The sequence below is a fragment of the Centruroides vittatus genome, unplaced genomic scaffold (assembly GCF_030686945.1).
Source record: "Centruroides vittatus isolate TY-2023 unplaced genomic scaffold, ASM3068694v2 contig_7, whole genome shotgun sequence".
Classification (NCBI taxonomy): domain Eukaryota; kingdom Metazoa; phylum Arthropoda; class Arachnida; order Scorpiones; family Buthidae; genus Centruroides; species Centruroides vittatus.
The window spans coordinates 1,100,235-1,123,933 of NW_027122442.1; the positions used below are offsets into that span (position 1 = coordinate 1,100,235).

Sequence of the window (23,699 nt, forward strand, 5' to 3'; positions counted from 1 at the left end):
AATATTATGTCGGAACAATTGAAAGGTTATATTAACTATCAAGAACTCCACCGATCTGATAGATCTCTTATGGCAAGATTAATGGATAAGGCACATACAGTGACGTAGCGAATATAATTGGCACCTGGAGCACGAATTGGCATCCCTTTATTGGCACCCCTCTCCCCCTTCAGAAACACATATAGTAATATAATATATAGAATTTACTCATAATAAGAATATAATACAAATAATAATAGAATGTAGTACCTACCTTAAAATATCTATAATATATTACAAATAGTTACTATTACCTTCATGCCCTGGGTGCCCCTCTGCAAGTGGCACCTGGGGCATGTTAGATCCCCTTGCTTTCCCCTCGCTACACTACTGGCACTTAACTAACAAATGTTTGCCGCCATCTTCGATCCTACTTGTATACTTTCCGCCATGACAGAAGCTATCTGTATCACGTGACAAGAACTGATCCGATTTTACAGATCGATCCATACAAAACAAAAAGTATATGCAGCCCAGTGATTCTTAACCGGGGGGCCTCCAAATTATTCAAAATTTCCTTCAGAATACAATAAAAAGAAAACTGATGTATGACCGCCCTAGAAACCTTGGAAATATACAAGGCTGGCCTGATGGCTTGACTTTAAAGATGGAAAACAGTCTCATATGCATGGCAATACTTTTATGAAAAAACCAGGGAGGGCCAACATAAATTAATTTTTATTAATTGATTAAATTTTTGTGTGTGTGTTAAATTTTAGATTTACCAACATTTAATTTTTGTTTCTATATAGCATTATGTTTGTTCCAATTTTTAAAAATAATAATTTGAAAAATTTGACTGCGCATTGCAATTGGGAATTTTGTTAAAGACTTGAGGCAGACCTTTATCAAGATTTAAAAAATTTTTGTTACTGGACTTTAAAGGTTGTTTATAGTATGTTTGTGATTTGTTCCAGTATTAAGAACAAGGTAATTTTAAACAAGATTAGAAAAGAATAATTAGAAGACTTAAGTTGATACAAGAATGGAAAAAAAAAACAACACTTATTGAAATAAGATAGACAGCATAGTGGTGATAAAAATATTTACCGAAGATTTCATAAGAAGGAATTTGAAGAATAAAGATGTAATATATTATGTATGCTATAAGTATCTTCCAGTTTCATTTTGTGTTTGTGACTAAGAATGCAATGCACTGATGATTTTTAAAAAAAAATTAATATTTCATATTTTTAAAACTGATTATAATTCATTATAAATGTGTTATTAAATATAACAATTACAGACATAAAGAGGCTTCTTACAATTGTTTTTAATTAGAAAGTACTATTAGTAGAATTCCATCAACAAATGAATTTCATATTGGCAAATATAGATATTGCAGCCAGTACAGAAAATTATTTACATTTAAGTATTTTACTTCAAAATACTTAAAATAATGGGCTGCAGTTTGAAAAAATTGTAGACTTATAAATTCCTGCTGTCATCCATTTGTCTTTCCTTAATCTTGAGAATGGATACATCTCAATGGAATAATCTTTTACATAAAGGATGGTTTATGGAGGATCTAGGGAAGCATTTATGATTTGTTTCCCATGATGCCTTGTGACATCGATATTTTTTAAAATAATATTTGGCCTTATGTAAAAACTTTGACATTCAATGCTGTTCGGCACGTGATTTGGTTCCTTTTTTTATCTTCGAAAATCGTTTCAGTTAATTTTTACCTGAAGAAGAACCCAGGAGGGGTTTTGAAAACGTTTGTAGTGACTGTTATTGTCTGTTACGCGCCGGTTAAAGGTTTTTGTGAGTAATGTTTTACTTGAGAATGGAGTTAGATAGATGAAAGATGAGACCAGATATGGAAATGTTAAGGGCAGGAGGCTCCAGTTAACTATATATGAACTTCCAATGCAAACCATAAGTCTCACTATTTAAATTCAAAGCTTTTCCCCTGATAGATGACCAACACAGCTTTATTGCTAATGGAAAAGTATGATGTACAGGGGCAAGACACTAAAGTACTCATTTGAAATGGAGAGAATATATTTTAAATGAAATAAATTAAAAGTATGATTAAAAATTGCAGTCAGGCATTGTGACAATTTCATCTATATATATAAAAATGAACGAATGTCTGTCTGTTGTCTGTCTGTGTGTTTGTCCTTCATGCATTACCACACCATTTATCCGATTGCCATGAAACTTCAGAAAGTTGTTTAATACATTTCCATGAAGGTTTCTGGCATATGTGAAGACCACCATTTCCCTCTTTCAAAAATATATTTATATATGGATTAAGGCTTTTATGTCCAACAGATGGAGCTAACTTCCGACGACCTAAGTTTGCTTTTCTGTGAGAATGGACTAAAGCAGACCATTTTCTATCTATCCATATAAATAAAATATAACGTTCGTTTGTTCCTACCGATTCCTTTGAAATTTTGACACCACGTTGCATTTGAATACGTACGTGTTTTTATATAATATACATGTCGAAATTCCCCCCACTGGGGGAGAGGGACAATTAAGGCTACTGTGAAGAACTCGGCTTCTATTTATACTATTTTGCATGCGGTTTTTTGCGGTTTTAATTGCGTTTTAATAGGTTACGTCAAGAGAATGTACACTAAGAAGGGATTTTTTGAAATTCTCCCCATGGGGGAAGTGTTATACATTTATAATAGATACATTTTGAGCCACAACAACGCGTGGCCAGATCAGCTAGTATTATTATAAACTGTTCTATAGCTTCTTCTCAAGTCATTGTAATAATGTTCCTGGTAATAAGGAAAGAAAATCAATAAAATAACGAGCGAGGTAAATGGTAAATCAATTTACTTGAATAAAAGGCATTAATAATATATTAATCGTAAATATTTTGTTCTATTTTCTGTTCTTTTGCTTTATTTTGAAATAAATTATTTTATTCTGGGACAAAAATTGAATTTACATTTAATCTTGCATCAAAAATGTCATTCACTACAAAATTGTAAATTCTCATATTTATTTTTGTAAAAATTAATACATGATTATTTGTATAATTAAATTATAGAGTTGTTTTAAATCTTAGTAATTAAAAATTTTTATTAAAGACTAAGATAAAAATCATTATATAGGTATGTACAGTACATACAGGGCTTCCAAATGAATGCTACCATTTTAAATTACTGTAATTATGTTAATTACTATCTGTGAAGTATGTGACATAAACCAATTGATAGAGTAACCATCTGAGTTTCCTTTCCCATCTGCACTTAAACACCCTGTCTACTACTACTAGGAAGCAGATAAATAAAAATGGTTACACTACAACAAAGAAGGTATTTTGTGTTCTGCAGTTCACAAAATTGGAATTGCTCGTCATTGTGCAACACAAATAATTTGCGGCAGCCTTAGAATTGTGACTGTCGTGGGAAGAGTGACAACAGATATGCCCTAGTAATAAATAAATAATTACTCACCTATATATATGATTGTGTTGAAAATTTTATGGTGATGGCTTATTTTGGAGGTGTTTAGTTAATTATTAGCCAACACAATTGTTTGTTTAAATAAATATCTCACACTATCAAATTTATTATAATAGTTCAACAAAATTATATTTTATGTTAATCATTAAAAAATATAATTATTTCAATTAATAAATTTTACAAAAAGTAATGTTAAAATTATTGTTAATACAGTAGAGCATTGATTATTTGACCCCCGATTAACCGACTTATCGGTTAACCGACCGCGTTCTAGTTGGCAAATTCAAATGTCCGCTAGTGATGTGGCGCTACAATATTTAGTTATGTTTTGGCTACTTTAATATTATTTTTGTTAAATTTTTGCATGTTTTAGCTGGCAGCACTGGCTCGACCATGAAAGGGAGGCTAATATTTAAACCAGGCCTAATACACTACTAATAATGTATTTTTTCATACTTTTCGGTTATCCGACTTTTCAGTTATCCGACCAACCCCAGTCCCCAATTAAGTCGGATAATCGATGCTCTACTGTATATAAAAAAAATTTTTATTTAGATAGATTAGCTTTGTTAAATTGAATATAATGAATTTTCAAAGATGCAAATTTAATTAAATAAATTAAATTGTGTTTTATGAATAATGCAGTTTCTGGTTTACATATATTACAATAGTAAAAAAGAAAATTTACAAAGAAACTGAATTATTTTAAAACATAAAAACCTAACAAAATGTTGTCAAGCTAAAAATTTGGCTGATTGATTGGCATAGTTAACAATTACTGTTGTCTCATTAGGAAAGTTTTATGGCATTATCTGTTCTCTTTTTCAAGTTTTACTAACCTCCAAATCATTTCACATTGATTTAATAGAAGAAAATAGGGTAATCATAGAGCTTTTTTATTAACCATGTCTAAATTTGTCAATAATCTGAGAGCAAATTCATGAGTAATTACCAATAATACCCATTTTGAAATTGAGTGCTGATTTTCATCTGTCACTTTTTATATTTCAATAATGTTAACTGCAAGGTATGTGCTGTCACATCTTTGTAATAATGAATTTTATTATCAACTTGTATAAGAATTTTATAGACACTGAGCAGATCCAAAGCTAATCATTCATTTCTGTTATGAAATCTTTCACAGAGATGATAAACTGTTTACTATTAAATCAATAGTATACAGTATCCCATCTCTGGGGTAATAGAGAATAATCCAGATATTTTAAATAGCTTAGGACCTTAAGTTGGTGTGTAGCTTTTGAAAACTTTTTAAGAGAAGCAATATTACAGAAGAAAATATCAATCATTGAATTTGTTTGAATAATGTATTATAGACTGTATTGGTGGAAGTTGCCATTGTAGCATGTTCAGTGTGAGTAGGCACAAAAATACTTCTAGTGAAATTGGAGCTTACTAGTGTTATTACTTGTAAGTGTAGTTAGTTGCTGTGTTGTGGATTTTCTCCATTTCTGTGATAATACAGTAATACATTTAAAAAATAATTTATGCTTTCATATGAAAACTTTCTACTTATGAAATGGATGTTCCATTTGTATTAAAAAACTGAATTACCCAGTCATGCGCAAACAATGTCAAGCAAGAATTTTGCCATCCTTTTCATGGGCAATGCGATACTGACATCTCTCTCTGTTTTTTGACTGACCATTGGCCAGGCTCTATTTCTTCATATCTACTTCACCTAATAGAAATATCTTGAATTTTCCCACTGATGAAATAATTGTAAGCATCAAAAGTTTTATATGCTTTTAATGACTCTGCAGCATAAATTTCTGGAGAGTTAATCAAATAGTTAATCATATTTACATATATATATAAAAAATTTGAGTGGGGTAAATACACTATAGTGGGGATGTATATCCCCATACATGGAAAATCTGGAGTTGTAAAATGTCATCAAAGGAATCTGAGAGAGAAGCAGTAGGACGAGTCAAATTTTGAGAGGTGCCATTTTTTTTCCTTCAGTAGAGAGATCATTATAATAAGAGGTTGACATGGTAGATCTTCAAAATTAGAACCTTTAAAAATACTTGCTAAAAAATTGTTTTTAAAAACTAAATTTTTTAAATAATAAATATAAAGGACTTATCACACCAGTCTACTACTAATTTCACTAAAATTAGAAACAAGTGGACTGGTGTGAGCCTTTTAAAGTTCCCAAGTTCAAACAACATACATTTAGAAACTTCGATGACAAAATTTGAAGAGAAGAAAATCATGTAGTCATAAATTTACCATAGAAAAGTAACAGCAGAGTTGAAAATTAATGAAGAGAATGCCACTCAACAATTTAACAGCTTATTGAAATATTTTCAATAAGATAAGAAATGCTGTGTGGAAGCAGTAAACATTTATATCAAATGAGGACAGGTTGAAGTAGCAAACACTAAAGAAAATGACAGATTCTAACTTCCACAACAAATAGATGCTGTAATAGATGACATATGCAAAAACTAAAGACACTTATTGTATTTGATGTGGTATCTCATTAGAAAAATTTATCATTACTAAATCAAGTACTAGAGAAGGGCCCCAATCCCATTCTGGAAATCATTGCAACACTTTTAAAACCAAACTTTTCCAATAGTTATTGCAGCCAATGGCAGTCAAGCATTCTTAAAATTATCCTTAAAAAAGAAGATTGAAAAGTAACAAAGATTTTGTAGATCAAATCAAAAGTTAAAGATGAAAAATAGCACTGATAAACAAGATAATGACATGCCAATTTTGCCAATTACTCTTTGGATTAATAAGCAGCTGCCGCCTCCTTGCTTCAGCAATCAAATATTAAGCTAAAATAAAAAGTTTCCTGAACACTCAAGAATGATCAAAACAGGCCTTTATGTCTATGACCTCAAAGCCAAGAGGAAAGACAAAGGAAGAAGTAGAAAATATGAAATAGTAAAAACAATTGTGAAAAAATAAGTATAGCAATGCAGAAATGGATATCAAACCTCAAAGATAGTTGAATGATTTGGAAGCAAGTAAAGATGTTGCTAATGTTCAAAAGTTATGGGAATCCATTGGAAATGGAAAAAAGAACATTGTATTGGTACTCCCCTACATACCAACAGGTTAGGTTCCCGAGGTTTTGTCCCAAGTTGAAAATTAAACTAGAAAGTACATTTTTACACAGAATAACTACTTATTGTTAGTGTTTGATCCTTCAATGTATTAATACAATACATCATGCTCATTTACCCACTTCCTATGCTTATCAGGAAATGTTTCAAATGCAGTTTTTTTTTTTTTTTTAACCTAATGCACTTAGTTTTATAATGTTTTATTTAGTTTCACAGTAATAGTGACACTTGCATTTTTCTCTTCTGCTAGATTTACTATTATATTTTAGATACATTTTTGAAGCACTAATTGTAAAAGTTTATAAAAATTGGAAACAATAACAAAAAATGCCATTAATCTGACATAACTGACTTAAATGCTACTTCATGAGCAACAATGGTAATTATTTATAAAAATTTATTATTTATAACTGGCCAAAATTAACTTCAACATCACTCAACAAGTGGCAAGAGAATTTATAATCTGCATGAAATTTTAGACATATGGTGAAATTGTTCATAAGTCTGAAAGTTTGTAAGTTGAACATTTATAAGTCTGGGATCGCCTGTATATACAAATCGAAACATCAAACTTAGCCATAGAAATTGTAATAAAATGTATTGTACTCAGCACAACTGCAAAAATATTTGATCCACAGGAATTAATTTCACTGATAATGATTGTAGGAAAAGTTCTATTTCAGGATACTTGGAAACTAGGAATAGATTGGAATGACATTTTACCTGATGATCTCAGCCAAAGATAGAAGTCCAGGAAAGAACAACTTCATAGAGTTGATAAAATCAAACTTTTGAAATGTTTAAAAACAAGCAAGAAAAATGGACTGAGAAATACACTTACTCTATGATGTACTTATGGAACTGCAGTTTGTTAAATCATTTGTCACAGAGAAATTGATTGTAATTTACTGATAAGCACGAATCATTTAGCTCCAATCAAAAAGATAACTAGCAGTGAATATTGGCATTTATTTGTTTAAATATATAAAAGAAGAAATCAAAATAAAAACTCTAACCTTAAGTTTCTCTCAGCATATTGTGCAAATAATTTAACATAAACAAATTTGTTTGGTCTATTTCTAAGAATTGCTTCAGGTTGTTGGAATGCTTCAATATTCAGAAATGGAATACTGCAAAAAATCTTGTATGAACAATCAAGAATGAAATCAGCAAATGTATTATCTATAAGAAATTACAAAATAATCCTGGTAAAGAAATTGAAGCATCAATGCCAACTGAGAAGAATAAAGTTAACAACACCATTTGAGACAGGCATAGACTTCGTAGGTCTATTTTTAATCATAGAAGAAAAAGCCAATAAGTTGTATATTACAGGGGTGGGCAAGCAAGAGTTCAGTGGGAGCAGAAATGTAAGTTTTGAAAAATGCATGGGAGCCGCAGTTCTGTACTGTTGTGGCGGATAGTATGGTAAAGCATGCAATTTTATTATATAATATAAATATAATATAAAATAAATATTGAATTTTTTTAATAAACATATTTTCACAAAATTATAAAAATAAAATTGTAAAAATAATAATAAAAAACAGAAATTAACACTTTCAGCAAGAGCCGCATGTAACTCAAAAAGAGCTGCATGTGGCTCTCGGAGCCACATTTGCCTATGCCAGGTATATTATGTCATTCATTTGTGCAATGCAACAATACCTGCCAAACATTTAGAATTGGTACAACAAATGACACCAGAATAATTTATCTTTTGTCTGTGATTTTTTTTTAGAGAGAGGCATAAATGCAACAATTTACTTAGACAATGCAAAAATGTTCAAGGTCATGGAAAAAGAATTAGCAAATATTTGGGGTTTGAAAAATAAATTTACAAGTAGACAGCTTCCTTTCCTTGCAAGAAGCGACATAGAAGTATATTGCAGAATGTGCTTGTTGATGGGGTGGATAGTGGGAAAGATTGGTACAGATGACAAAAAGAGCAGTCAAAAGACAATTGGATGTGCAAAATTGAACCAAGAAGAGATATACACAATTCTAATCAAAATTGAAGCAACAATCAATAGTTGTCCAATAATGTACCACTACAATGACATGAACGAAGAGAAACTATTAGCATCAGCACACTTTCTCATTGGAAAGAGACTGACAACTTTACCTATTTAGAGGAAAATTGAAACAAAGAAACTGACTTAATGAAATGATGGAAAAGAAAGAAACAAATTCTTAGTTAGTTTGCTAATTGTTGGAAGGTGTATTTACTAGATCTACAATCATTGAGCCAACTAAACCCAAGGGGGTCCTAAATACAAAGATGATATCTGACAACATATTGAAAAATGGAACAAATTGTAAAGACAATAAATGGAAGGGATGGAAAAATGTTTGGCAGTAAACAGTGTTTTCAACATACTGCTTTGGCCTTTGCTTCAAATAAACAAGTGGCTCAAACCAGACTCCATTCAAGTCTGTTGGTTAGTCATTAGCCCTTTGGGATCTCAGATCAGAGTCAACTGAATGATATAGTCTGGACAGATTAGTCTTCTGCCTGGTTACATTGTGAAGGTGCAGCTGTAGGAAACACTGGTGCATCTATACATATTGCTTATGCACTCTGTATGTCATTCCTTTGCGCTTTGCAGTGGATGGGTCACAGTGAACCGAAATTTTTTCTTCAATTGTAAAATCTTTAATTAACAAATGATCACATACTGATAGTATTTCAAAAGCATTTACTTTTGAAGACATTTTGAAGACAAGATAAGGCCGAACCAATTGGCATAGCCGGAGGAGGAGAGGGTAATAGCGTGAAGAGAGGGGTGGGGTTAGAAGGGTGGGGTGGGGATAAAGGGGGTGGAGGGAAAGAGGAATGGGATCCCATGATGCCGGCAACGGGGCCGTAAATGAACACAAAATAAATACAAAAGAACACAATGAAACAGGTTACATTGATATCCCGACAAGAATACAAAATAAAAACAAAAGTACGCGTGAGGCTCTAAATACCAGTGCCATGCAGACTGGCTAGAAAGGAACATAAAGCCCTAAGGGGTAGAGCGGGTAGGAAAAAGCATTTACTGGATCTGAGAAGCCATGTTTTCTTATTTTACACTTGAATACTGGGCATACATTGAGGAATCTGTCCCTTTTCCAAACATCAATAGAATCTACTGCTTGACAGCCCTTGCAAAATTCAAAAATTAAAAACTGGTAGAAACTGTGTCAGTAAAGCAATCTGAGAAATTCCTGACAATAAAGACTAGGAGTTAACATCCCGGAATTGCCTTCTTTTGTTATTGCTGGATACCTCCAATATCCAATTCATTCCTATACAACTACATTTCAAAATAATAGCCAAAAGAATCCTGCAGTTAAACTGTCATTGTTTCTGTGCTTACTTTCCTGAATTGCTATACCTGTTAGCCTCATACATTACTTTTATTTTAACTCTGTCTTATGTCATGCATTGACTGCATTTCTTTATGCAGCGAGAGTGTAGTGAAATGACGTCACGAGCAGTGTTGGCCATTTAGAAACAGGTTTCAGAGTGTTTGCTGTAAAGTGCTTTTTGAGCGCTGCATAAAGAAATACGGCCATTTTATGCGTTATTTTATACATATATTTGTATTGTTTTTATTCTCATTGATTGTTTTATGCAGTTTTTATTGCTCTTTTATCATTAGTATGCTTGTTGACATAGTTTTCTTATTTTATCTATTGTGAGTGATTATTTTATCATATATGTATATTTTACCTGTTTATTTATTTATTTAACCTTTTATTTTTATCATTTTAACATTTCAACATATTGCATATTGCTATTTTGTATTTTCTATTAGCTGCACTTGTCTTAAAGCATACATTTTATTCTTCATTTTATACATTTACTTTTATTATTTTTGTTTTTGTTGAATGGTTTTATAAAGTTTTTAGTACTTTTATACTTTTACATTGTTCTGTTGTTATAGTTGATGGTTAGTGATAATTTTATTATATATACTGGTATATACTGTATTTTGCTTTTTTAAGCCTTTTTGGCTATTTTTATGATTTTACCATGTTAATGTCTTGCATGTTGCTATTTTATATTAACTGCTTCCTTTATAAGCACTATTTCTTATGTTTAATTTGACATTTTATCATATGATTGGCACAGCATGGCTCATCTCCCTTGCACTATAAAACAGCAATAAACAAACTTCCAAAAGATATTTGACGATCTTGTCCACTGCTGGAGAATGTGTGTAGAACAAAATGGCTAGTACATTAATTAAAAAAAATGCATGTATATAATAATATCTTTTATCATTAAAAAGTTTAGTAGTATTCTTTTTCTCTATCCATGTGAGTCCAAGGATTTATTGGCTCAACCATATGTATTATGAATTTAATTCTTTTATATTTTTACTTTGCAATTTTTATATTCCATCCATTGTAATTTTTATACTTTTGTTTATTTTATATACTGTACTTTTTATTTATTTCTTTTACCCTTTTATTTTTTGTTTTTAGGATTTTATTGTTTTGTTGTTTATTTTTTATTTGTATTTTAACTGGGAATTTGTTTAGTTGGGAGCAGTAATCATTAATCTGTATAGACTACTGTAAAAAACATAGTATTTTATTTGGCTTAAATGCTATTGAGTTTTTTGATTAGTGTTTTTATGTAATTTGTATTACAAATATGAACAAAAATAAACTTTTCAAATTATATTTAACTAAGTTATAGTTCTGACATTAACTTGTTTTTCTATCATGTATTTATAAAAATGTTTAATCATACTTCATTAATTTGATACATTTTAAAAGTATTATTTATGAAAAGATTAAATAATTTTAAATATCTACATTTTAAGGGAGCCAACGCCTCTCAATTGGAGAAAGAAATAGGACATGACCAGTTTCCTTCAAATGAACACTATTTTGGATTAGTTAATGTATGTATTGTTTATATTTAAAAATTTTTTTTCTTCTTCTCTTTTGTAATAATAAAATTAAAACACTCACTGAACCAGAAAATCTAGCACGTAACATTGATTTAATTATCTTCTGAATACTTCTCAATCTGAAGATGGCAACTTAAGTTTGTTGAAAATGTTTGTTTTTATTAAACTAAGAGTTATACTGCTGGATTTTCTAGTTTGGTGAGTTTAATTAGTGATGGTGCAATACCAAAATTTCTCTTGATTCCGATTCTTTTGAATGCTTTCTAAAGTTTATTTTAGTTTAGAAAAATTAATGATTTACATTACGAGAATGGTACATTCATTAATTAATAAACATTAAACTTAAGAATGGAAAATAATTGGGAAATTCAGAATCAACCTTTTGAAAGAAACCTGAATATTCTCCATTTATATGTGGATGTATATACTTTTATTCTGTACTATAAAATAAATCTGTAATCTTATTTCAGATAAAGTTAATATTGCAACACTACCATTAAAGAAATTACAGTTAATTCCCTTTTACTCAAAGAACTGTCCCATTGTGTCATCTAGGGTTGCTATCTTTGGAAAACTGCTTCGTTAGCTGGTGCAATGACTGGGGTGAGAGGGAAGGTAAATAAGAAGATGTAGTTCTTTTTTCATGCTTTTCACAATTGGCATGCCTTATAAATGCTTTAATTCCATTGTATTTAACACTAACTGAGGTTCAGCAAGTGATGCAATTAGCCAAACAAATATTATCATTACGAGTTAATCATTTTTGAATTCATTCACCTGAGCCATAAACAAATTTTAAAACTCAAACTTACATGAACAAGAATTTTTACTTAGAATCATGCGAATCACATTTGAAAATTTAACATATTACAGCATCATCTATGAATCATATCAAAAACTTTCATAATTACAATGAGAAAGTAATTTATCATTATAATAAACATAGTAAATATTAAAATTAATTTTATATAATATTTTTTCAAAATATAATTTTATATATATTTTAAACTGTTTTCTGACACTTAAATATTTTTGCTTAGTGCCAGCCTTGATTTGAAACTAGGTAGCCCGATAGTTAATTTGCTTATAACTTAAATAAAGTTTTAAAATATTTTTAAAAAGCAGGCAAATTTATAAAGCAAAAATTAATGAAAATGCTAAAAAATTAAAATAAATTTAAATTTGATTATCTTTTGTGCAAAACAACACTAAAACAATTTCCATAGTTATGTCATCACAAAAGAAAATAAAAGTTGTAATTAATTTAAAAAATTGTAATTAAGAGTTCAAAAAATGAAGACAAAATTAATGCAAAATTAAATAAATAAAAATATTAAAATAATAGAGAGGTTGTGGCAGTCATTTTCAGCCCAAAACGTGAATGTTGGATGCTTGAATGCTGCCATCTGGCAATTCTAGAAGATTGATAATGGCGTTTGCTACATTTAGCATGGCAAGTAGAAGATCGGTTTAAACTTCTTCATTTTTTTGTGTTTGGGGTCAAAATTATGACATATTTTATTAAAATAATAATTTAAGCATTTATGAATAACATTGTAAAGAAACAGACAATTTTAATCCAGAAATTATTTAATTACAGTAGACCCCCCCTATAACACGGTAGATACATCCCTTGTTATATGAATCCGTGTTGTACGAGTTACTTAAATACATGAGCCAATCACAGCCCAGCACGTGCGCAGTTTAGGAGCTATGGCTGTTTGAAAGGTTTTCTTCCATAAAATTAATCGATTCTAGACTAATTTGACTCAACTTTTCCAAATCACATATAATTTTTTGGGAATAATCCATATAAATTATCCTATAAACAAAAACTTGTAGGATTACGTACCGAGTGTGCACCGTTTGAAGACGCCATTGCTTAAGCTTGTTTTCGTCGCGGAGCGGCTCATCGAACAGCAGACGCGTGTTTCCTGATCAGCAAATTTTTCGCAGAAAAATAACTTAACTTTGGAGACATCATTAATAAAAATATAATTTTTATGGCCATTAAATAATAATTGCTTTTTAGTAGGTCCAGTCTTGTTTAAACTCAACGGTTTGTACAATATCTACTATTGGTCCAGATTCGACCAATCCTGTCACGACATGAGTCGGTGATGACGTTTTACTGTGTTATACAAGTCTCTTTTAGCATGTTATACGAACACGCTAAAAGAATCAGATTGAGTAATGGGAGTATTGACCATCTTTGCTTTTTAAAATTTTACAAAACATTATTGTAAATTTTTATATTATGTTTTATTTAAAAAATGAAAATTACCTTTTAAGTTAGAAGTTTGATCTGTTCTTTCTTTTTAATTTTCAACTCAATTCAAAGCATTTTTTTTTTTGTTTTTTGTTGTCTTTGTTGTTGTATGCAGTTTCCAGCAAACTTTAATAAATTTTTTCTATTTGTGAAAATTTCTATGTAATTCAAAGGTAATTTTTAATATATATCTTACACTGCATTATTAATATGATTTTGGAGGTTGCAGAACGTATTAAATTAATTTAAAAAATGAAAAATAATTATATCATTTGATTTTATGATTTCTGACTTATTAAACACTAGTTTTATAGTGTATTTCGAAGACACACAGCAAGTTTTTCATCAATTATCTTTATTTAGTTGAGTTGATACGGTACATCTTTTTTGTATGCATTTTGGGCTATGCCCCTCCTCAGTCAACTATAATATAATGCATATTGTTTATTTATTTTAGTAAGGAGAACGTACATAGAAATTAATGAGTACATAAACCATATACAATAGAGTGTCGATAAGTGGAACGTCGATAAGTGGAATGGCCGGAAAGTGGAATGATTTTCAGTCGGACTGTGTCGTGCTGAATCGAATGTTTTTAATACTAAATTTACTTCTAAAGTATAATTTTCATGTTTTTTATATTCTTTAATATATTTATTTTGTTTGTACAAAATGCAGAAATAATTTTTAACGATACGATAGCCTCGATGATTATTAAAAAAATTTTCGTTATGCTTAAAATTGACGAAAATTCAACACGAAGTGACACGCAACGGAGAAAAATTCAACAGGAAGCGATACGCAACGGAGAAAAATTTGAACATCGGACAGATTAATGTATTTTTTCGTACAAAGTCGGAAACTGGAACAAATCATTAACTGGAAGGACCCCAGTCCCCAATTGGTTCCACTTATCGACGCTCTAACTGTATAGATATACCTTTAGGTTACACATTGTATAAATTAAAATCTTGTAAAATCTGATTTTTAACTAACTATTTTAAATCCTTTTGTGGATAGACAATTATACATTACAATTTAAAAAAATTGAGCTTTTTTCTGCCCCCTTTCCTCTCCACCCCTCTCTTGACGTTTCTGCTGGTATTTTTGGTGTTGCCACGTATGACGGTTAGCCACCTTGTAGTGGTCTGATTGTGGATTGTTTAAAAAAAACCATCTTTTAAAAATTATTTTTTAAGAAAATTATTTTTTATATAAAAAATTTTTACTTATAATATATTAAGCCAGTTTTCATTTATTTTTAGACTTAGATTTTTATTTATACTTTCTTTACTTTTTATAATTTCTATAATTTCTTTAAACTTCCTATTGTATGTTGCTTTTTCTTTCTGCAGTATTTTTACGTTATCTTTGTCCATATTACAGCCATTTAGAGTACAATGTCATTTGATTTCATGATATTTTGTATATCTTAAAAATAATTAATTCTATCCCAGGATCCTGGAAATAGTTCAGTTTTATCCCGGAATCCTGGGATAAGCAAAAGACTGGGAAATGAGAAACCCTAGTAATGACAACATTTTGCTTTTAATATATACAAGGATGTTTCAATAAGTAATGTATTTTATTTTTTTAAACAAATGATTTAATGTGTACACAAAAACATGAATATAGTAAGTGAAGTTTGAATTTCTGGCTACACTATTGCACAATAGGAACACTTGTGTCACCTGTTTGACATTTCTGGCAATTGGAAAGAAAATAATGCCACACTATTATCATCCACGCTCCAAGAGCAGCGAAGTGTTATTCATTTTCTATAGGCAGCGGGGCAAGGAATGTGAACATATTCATGCAGAAATGCAAAAACTATGGTGATGATTGCATGGACTATTCAAATGTCCATCAATGATGTGAAATGTTTAAAAATGGTTGTCAGTGTGTGATTGATGAGCACAGGTCAGGTCATCTGGCAAGTGCAACTTCACCTCAAACAGTTACTGCTGTTGATCAAATGATTCAAAGCGACCACAGCATTCACTTGAAGACACTGTCGGAAAAATTGTTCAGTGTCCTGTTTGGTGCTTTGAAGAAATTCCTGGCTGGAGAGAGGTTCCATTCTGATTAAGAGGTTAAATCAGCTGTTCACAGATGTTTGTATGGCCAGGAACTGGCATTCTACAATGCAGGCATCTTCAAGCAGGTACAGTACACTGCTGGGACAAGTGTTTGAACTTGAATGGTTCCTATGTCAAGAAGTAGTCTAATCCAAATATTTCATTTTGTATATTCTGTATTTTCCATAAGCATTAAAACTTTTGCTTAAAAAAATAAAAGGCATTACTTGCATATTGCTGGTGAAACCAGCAACTCTAAAGTCACCCTATCTATCTCCTCTGAAATGGGGACAGTTAGTATTGACAAGTGCAATCTCTCATTTGCTCTGATTACACAAAAGGAAAGTCTGCCATGATAGACATCACCTCATTTATGGAGCATCACATAGTTTTTGCTTTGTCAACCTGAACATTTCCAATAAACTAATACTTAATTGTTAATATCATAATTTATAAAATTTTTAGTCTTCAATTGAAACAAATAATTAATTTTCTTATAAAAGTGGAAGAATTGTTTTTAAGAATTGAAAGTTGTGATGAGATTTGCTTGATTTTGATTACTGGAAAATGCCCAATTTTTCCAATTGTGATTCTGATTAATCATCCTATCACTAGTTTTAATATTAATATCAATCTAGTTCTTAGTCATTACTACAAGTTTTAGTAATATTTTATGATAAAATATGTATTCAGTTATATATAATATAATGTTTTGTAATGTTTTGATAAAATATGTTTTAATCAGCAAAAACAGTTTGACTAGTGGCAAGTAGAAGCCCTGCATTGTAAGTGTAACTTGTAACTTAACCTTGAACTGCCAGGTAACTGAAAGCTAAAGATAGTGTTAAACAAATATTTTTCTAACTGATTATAAACAAGGCATCCAATGGACCTGGACATCTGGAAAACCTGGAAATGTCAGGGAATTTATCAGATAAGGAAAAGTCATGGAAATCTTAGGGAATTTGATATTAAACCTGGAAAAGGAAAAAACATTATTATTGCAGCATGTATAATACATTGTGTAAAATAAAGGAAACAACTGAAACGATTTGAATGTGCATGTGAGAATTCGGACCCACCGGAATTTAGCCGGTAATGATACATCCCTTTCCGCGCGAGTAGAAGGAAAAGGGATATGAGTCAAAAGAAAGAAAAAATGAATCAGGAGGAACCAGAGTCGAAAAACGCGGGTTGGCGAACCTGGAACTCGTGACCGAGAGAATAAAAGGGCGACGACGGAGAAAAGGGGGGTCGGTTACGTTTATCTCTTAGCCTGTGCGCGTGCGGCCAAAAAGTCGAGGGGAACCGCCGGAAATCCACGAAATCGTATCGACTGTGAAGATCGACCCGGATCACGAGGTATGACCCGAAGTTTTGTAAACTCTCCCTCCGCGAATACGAACTCAGGCGACCGACGCTCGCCGTATCTGTAATTGTCAAGTTAGCTTTAATAAATCTTTGTTATTGTTTTATCCGTTGTAATGTCCTTTATTCGAATGTCATCATCCGCCGCTCTACCGTCGAACCCATTCACTTCCTCCACTCGCATCCACTCGTGTAACGCGTAACTCCTCCGAACCGCCATCTTGACGTGGGCAGGTCTCACGGACCTGTTAGCCGACAAAAAGGAGGAACGAGAAATCGGCCGCCTCCCGGCACCCACATGCACATAGCTGTGTTGCATGATATGAATGATGATCTAAGATTACATTATGCATGCTAATTAAATTAAAGTACAGGATGGAGCAGAAAGGATGGATGTTTTTTAAAAAATCACAACATCTGTAATTGTTACTAGAAAAGATACTTGTTGGAAGATGCGAGTTTTTATTGAAATAGCATTTTACAGATGTTTCCACACGTGAAAAGAATCATGTGTGGAAAACATCTTTCATGTGGTGTCCATTATCAGTGATGCATTTCTGGAGGCGATTTTGGCGACTTCCATGTGAAGAGCTTCCTTCAGTGCTTGTAAAGAACAGAGCTTATGCTCATATACATGTGCCTCAAGGTGTCCTCACAAGAAATAATTGGATAGATCAGATGAACAGGGAGGCCAATAAATGTCACTGAACCTGAAAATGAGACAGCCTGGGAGGAGATGATGAATAATGTCAATTGATGCTTTAGCTGTGTGGGTTGTCACCCCATCCTGGTTGAAACCACAGTGTCTGATGGGAATATGTTTCCGTCGTATGCAAGGACGCAGAAATGTATTCCCATCAGACGTGTATGACAGCGATCCCCTTTGCGCATGAATCAGGAAACAGTCGTATGCAAACATGCTGTGTTCTATCATCCATGGCTCCATGCCTTCAACTGAAAAGACAATTCTAAGACCTCATTACCTTCATGCCCACCTTCCACACATCTGTCACTTCACCTGGTGGTGAGTTCTAACCATTTCAAAAATGTCCATCCTTTCTGCCCCACCCAGTATAACAATTACAATATTTACTTCACTGTTTTCAGAAAATACAAAATTTGAATTATATGGCTTTAAATTGTTATATGAAAAAAAATATAGCTTTTTTTCTATTGTAAATAGCTTAATTTTAAGTGTTGTCTTGGATTCACTAAAAAGCAGTTGGCAACCCTAGCTAACAGTCGGTTTTCTTTGGAAATGAGGTTGTAGAGGTCTTATCACAACAATTTCAAAGTTCTTACTGAGTAAATGGTATGTAGAATCCATCTACATTTCAGCATTGCTTGCAATTTATGATTGCAGGGTTTGGAACTGATCACTATTTTAACTAAAAGACTATTTTTTTCATTTGTCATTATTCTTGCAAAATGTCATTAAGAGTCTCTTTTGGAAAGATGTTACTGTACAGTATTTATTCTGTTCTAATGTGCACCCTTTTCAACTTTTTGAGAAACTGAGAAATGAAGTGCACACTAGATTCACAGTATAAGTAAGGAGCTTGGAAGCAAAACATGTTACGTGACATTAGTATTATTTCCAGTATTATAGCATGCTAAATCTAATAACTGTAATTTGAACGGATTTAACCCTGGTTAATTGATTTTACTTCATTTGAGTTTACTCATCTATTGAAATTTTGCACAGTTTAATAGCGAAATCTATTTAAATTAAGAAGTTTTACATGCTATAAATTTTTAATTTACAGTTACAAGAAAATAAACATAGATTTTGTTTTTTTATGAAATATTAGATTTCATAATAAATAAATATTTTATCAATAATATGTTCAAATGAATTACATGTAATATATGGCTAAATAAACTACATTTAATGTAGAGATGTAAGATGTTTTTTGTGAATGCATTCCTATGCTTCCATTTCTTTTAATACCAATATGAAATTAATTTGAATTTCCATATTTTAATAAAATTGTCATGTTGAACCTGTATGTGCTATACAATCTTCTGCACATTTTGAAGCAACAATATGTTAATTTTTCATTTTGTTTAATCAGTTCATTATATTTTATAATAAAGGAAATTGAACAGTCTTATAACTGAGTTTCATTTGGTGGCATGAATTGTGAACTGTTTAAATGAATTGTGAGCATGAATTTATATAGTGAGTTGGTTTCAGTTAGGGAAAAATGCAGGTTTCATCCTGGAAATATCAGGAAAATTAGAAATTGTTGGACACCCTGATAAAGTATAAGTAAAGTTATGGTTACATTTACTATAAAACAGTGATAATTATATTTTAACAATGTATAATATAAAATATTGTTTCAATAGAATATGCAACTCTCATATATTTCTGATAGGCAATATTGTCTTTTCTTGACAAGGTTTAGTCAACCCTGATTTTTAAGATATAGTAAAGATTCAAAAATTTAATTTAGAAACAATTCATTGGATTAAAAATCAGTTAATTGAATGCTATATATTATATACAGTATTAAGAGATTTTTGCTTTCTGATAAAATAGATCTCTAGTTTTTTCTCAGTGTATAATTTATAATAGAATTTTATTCTGTATTATTAATTATTTTATTATCAATAATTACTACTGTTAGTCATTTTAACATTTTGTAAACTATTTTCAGTTTGGCAATACTTGTTATTGTAATTCTGTATTACAAGCTCTGTACTTCTGTAAGCCGTTTAGAGACAAAGTTCTGGATTATAAAGCAAAAAATAAACGTACCAAAGAAACCTTGTTAACATGTCTAGCTGATCTCTTCTACAGCATTGCTACACAGAAAAAGAAAACTGGAACAATAGCTCCTAAGAAATTTATTACACGTCTCCGAAAAGAAAATGGTTGGTACAATTATTTATTATATTACTTCTAAAAAATAATATTTTAAAATTTTGTTTAATTTATATCATCCTTTATGATAGAAAAAAATAATATTAGGTATTACTAATAATAGTTATTAAACATTTTATGTAAGTAATAATAAAAAGTTGTTAAAAGGGATTCACTTTTCTGAGTGATGTATTACACTCAAGAATCTTAAGAGTCCAGTAATAACACTTTAATGGAACACAAACATTTTTGACTGCACCCTGGTCTTCCTCAGATTTTTAAAACCAATAAGATTTGAACTTGGAAGGCAAAGAATAATAATTTTGTTCTTTGCATTTCAAGCTAGACTGGGATGCCAGTGAACAGACAGGCAGCGGTGTTGAAATATATACCGATGACTCTAAATATGGTAGCTTAGTAGGTGTTGCTTACTGTGTCTTTTCTGACGGAGTACAAGTATACAGTCAGACTGAATGAGGAGGCATCCATGTTCCAGACATAGATCCAATGTCCGGGTCCAGAGCCAGTCACAGTTTACTCTGACAGCCACTCATTGCTTCAGACCCTGATCAACAGGTACCACAGGGACGAGTTGGTACAGGAGATCAGGAGTAGGGTACTGAGGGCGAGGTACACACGACACATTGCCCTAAAGCTAGCAGCTAATAAAGAAAACTTAAAGAAACTAAAGGAATTGATGGGAAAAGTAATAGGTCTCTCTGACCTATAAGCTCAGTGGACCCACTGGGCAGGACCTCCTTTTCTAGGGGGCCCCGCTGACCATTACAAGAACTGGATTCTCTTTGGTAGAGTACTCTAAGTGCAGAACAGGCTACACCAAAAACATATGTCCAAGTAAGAGGGTTGGACTTGAGAGCAAGGAAGGCGGCAAAGGTTGGTGGTCCCTTCTTGGGTTGAGCCAGAGTCAGAGCTTGAGCATTTATCTCAGGTTTGACTTAAAAGAGTCCAAGACACCCAGTAACTGCTGGATATCAGACCAAGCCTATGATTAAGACATAGCCTCTTTGTACTCTGTAGTGCCACTTGGCAGAGGCAAATTACTTAGATTACTTACAGTTTGTTATATTAGTAGACAGTGGATTTTAGGTAAATGTCTATTTTTTCCTTAACATATACATGACTAAGATTTTGTATGAACATTTAGACTGAAACAATGGTATTTTATAATGCCTAAAAATGCTTATTTTGACATTACTGCCTATTTTTGCCTAAAACACAAAGTTTAGTCTGTTTCCATATTTTTAAAAACTTTTTATTAATTTTTTTGTTTCATTTTCTGCAAAGGTTTACTTTAATTCTTAAATTAAACTGCTTAAGTTTCATTTTTTTTTTCCTGAAATTGCAATTAGACAAATTTTTTTATTATTATTTATTATTTTTATTTAAGTCCCATTGAATGTATATCCCAAGCAGAAAAATTAGAATGCAATAATAACGGAAATAAATTACACCCCCTGACACAATTTTATAGTAATAAAATTAAAACTATATGAAATATTTTGAAATAAATGCTTTTATTTAATAAATATAGCGTTAGAGATGTTTACTTGTCATTTTTAGACAGCGGATTTTAGGCAAATGCCTATTTTTCCCTTAGCATATACATGGCTAAGATTTTGTAGTAACTACTACAGTGAACATTTCTCCGATATCAAAAAACTTCTGGCCACTTTAGCGGATGATGCAGTTTGTGTAACTAAAGCCAAGAAAATTTTGAATGACATTTATGTTCAAAACAAGTTGGTGTACATCAAGTGTTATTTCACATTCATTGCAGATACTATTACTGCTCTTGAAAGTAGTGGAAAACCTATATATGAACAAATTGATCTCCTCAACAGAGCAAAGCAGAAACTTTGTGATTCACCAGGCACTGCTGCAAAAAAAGTGAAGAAAGTTGAAAGCAATGCTTCAAAAGAGTACTGGATTAAAGTGCTTGTTTGTTGTGGCTGATATTTTGGCAGGTAAGAAGAGCAAAACTGAAAGTGAATTCCCAGTTCATCTTCTTCCAGGGTTGAAATACTGTTTATCATCTTCAGTAGATGTGGAATGCTTTTTCTCTGTATATAAATTAATTCTCAGTGACAAACATTGCAACTTTTCTATTGAAAAATTTGGAAAAAGTGCTTGTAATATATTATGAAGCTAACTATGGGGAATAAAAAATGTAAAGACATTGTGTGTCTACTTTTGTGTGTGCATCATTCTGAATATGTGCATTTCTGTTTCGAATACATATGTTAAATAAATAATTTATCATCTTGATAAGTATGTTAATTGTTCATTGTGCAAATTTTGACCACCTATTTTTTGTTTAAAAAGCCTAAACAAGACAATTTAAGAGCTTATTTTAAGCGCCTAAAACACCACTTTTAAGGGCCTAAATGTCCGCTGTCTAGTTATTAGTGTTGATCCCTCCTGAGGTAGGAACCAGCCTTGGTGTGGCAGGGGTCTAGCAGTGAGAGGTGGGCAGGTTATAGAGGATCCTAAGATCCTTCCTTGGCCTCAGCCCTTGATGAAGTCTTTAGATTTGGGTCGAGGTGTCATAATAGCATAGGCCGTGGGTCTGTGTACCAGGTCTTAGCAAAGCTTGCTCTCTGCCTGCCATGTCTCTATCTGTGGCCTACATCAGGGTTTCGAACTTCTCCCTACACTGTAACCTATCTCTGTTCAGATGGATGGCAATCAGAGCTGCAGTTTGGCATAGTGGCATGCAGACTCACATCAAAACAGAAGGGAGACTGGTATGGCTGAAGCACGGTGGTTGTTTTCAATGTCACTGATGTGGAAGGGGCCTGTAACAGGCCTCTGAAATTCAGCGGCAAAGGAAACAGTTTCTGTAACTGCTATGAATGGGGTTCTCAGGGAAGTCTTGTGTTCAGACAGAATAAGTAGAGTGTAGTTGTTTGGGCTTGTTTGACACAAATTGGTAGCTTTGCCGATAAGGAGTGAAAGCACCAGCAGGAGCCCCTTCTGGGGCCTCACTTGACAGGGATGCTGTTGAAATATGGTAGGGATACCTGTTGTGGTGCAGTCACCCTGCCCTTGATTGAGTGCAGCTCTTGTTAGCAACAAGATGACCCCTGCTTGTCATACTTGCGAGTGAAGTTTCCAGTGTCCTCTGATGACCTGGAGATGCTGGAACACTGGATCTCCTGGATTCAAACACTGCATCAATACAAGAACTGGAGGCCTGACAATCCTTACCCTCTGGAACTTGAGAGACACTTTCATGAACTCCTCCATTCTCTTTGGTGGCACGAGGTCGGTAGTTAAATGTACTATGGGTGGATGAATGTCCATGCCTGTGGCAGCATGAGCCACATAAAACTCCAAGTGAGTGATGAGAATTTTTGTTTTTTCAAAAGAAAAAGGAAGAAAGCACATTAAATCATAGAATTAAAAAAAAAATGCTTCTTGTATTATTTATCTTAATTAAAAACACCTCTAAAGTTTAAACCAAAAAATATAAAATCATTTAAATTAGATTAAACTTTTTAAAGCAAAGACATTATTTTATATATTTTTTAAAATAATAATTTTTAATATTAATTACATATTTAATATATAAAGTTAATTCTATCCAAAAAAGTGAAGTTTTAGAAAC

The 23,699-nt window shown here is 31.9% G+C and overlaps 1 protein-coding gene across 2 annotated transcripts in view; it reads left to right on the plus strand.

Moving 5' to 3' along the window:
• The window catches only part of Usp12-46 (Ubiquitin-specific protease 12/46), a 58,097-nt gene that overhangs the window by 6,398 nt on the left and 28,000 nt on the right, over positions 1–23,699 (plus strand). For both annotated transcript variants that reach the window (XM_067276588.1, XM_067276590.1), the window contains exons 2-3: positions 11,398–11,478; positions 19,866–20,082. In XM_067276588.1, coding sequence (XP_067132689.1) covers positions 11,398–11,478; positions 19,866–20,082 — 298 coding nt within the window. The remainder of the gene's footprint in view (positions 1–11,397; positions 11,479–19,865; positions 20,083–23,699) is intronic.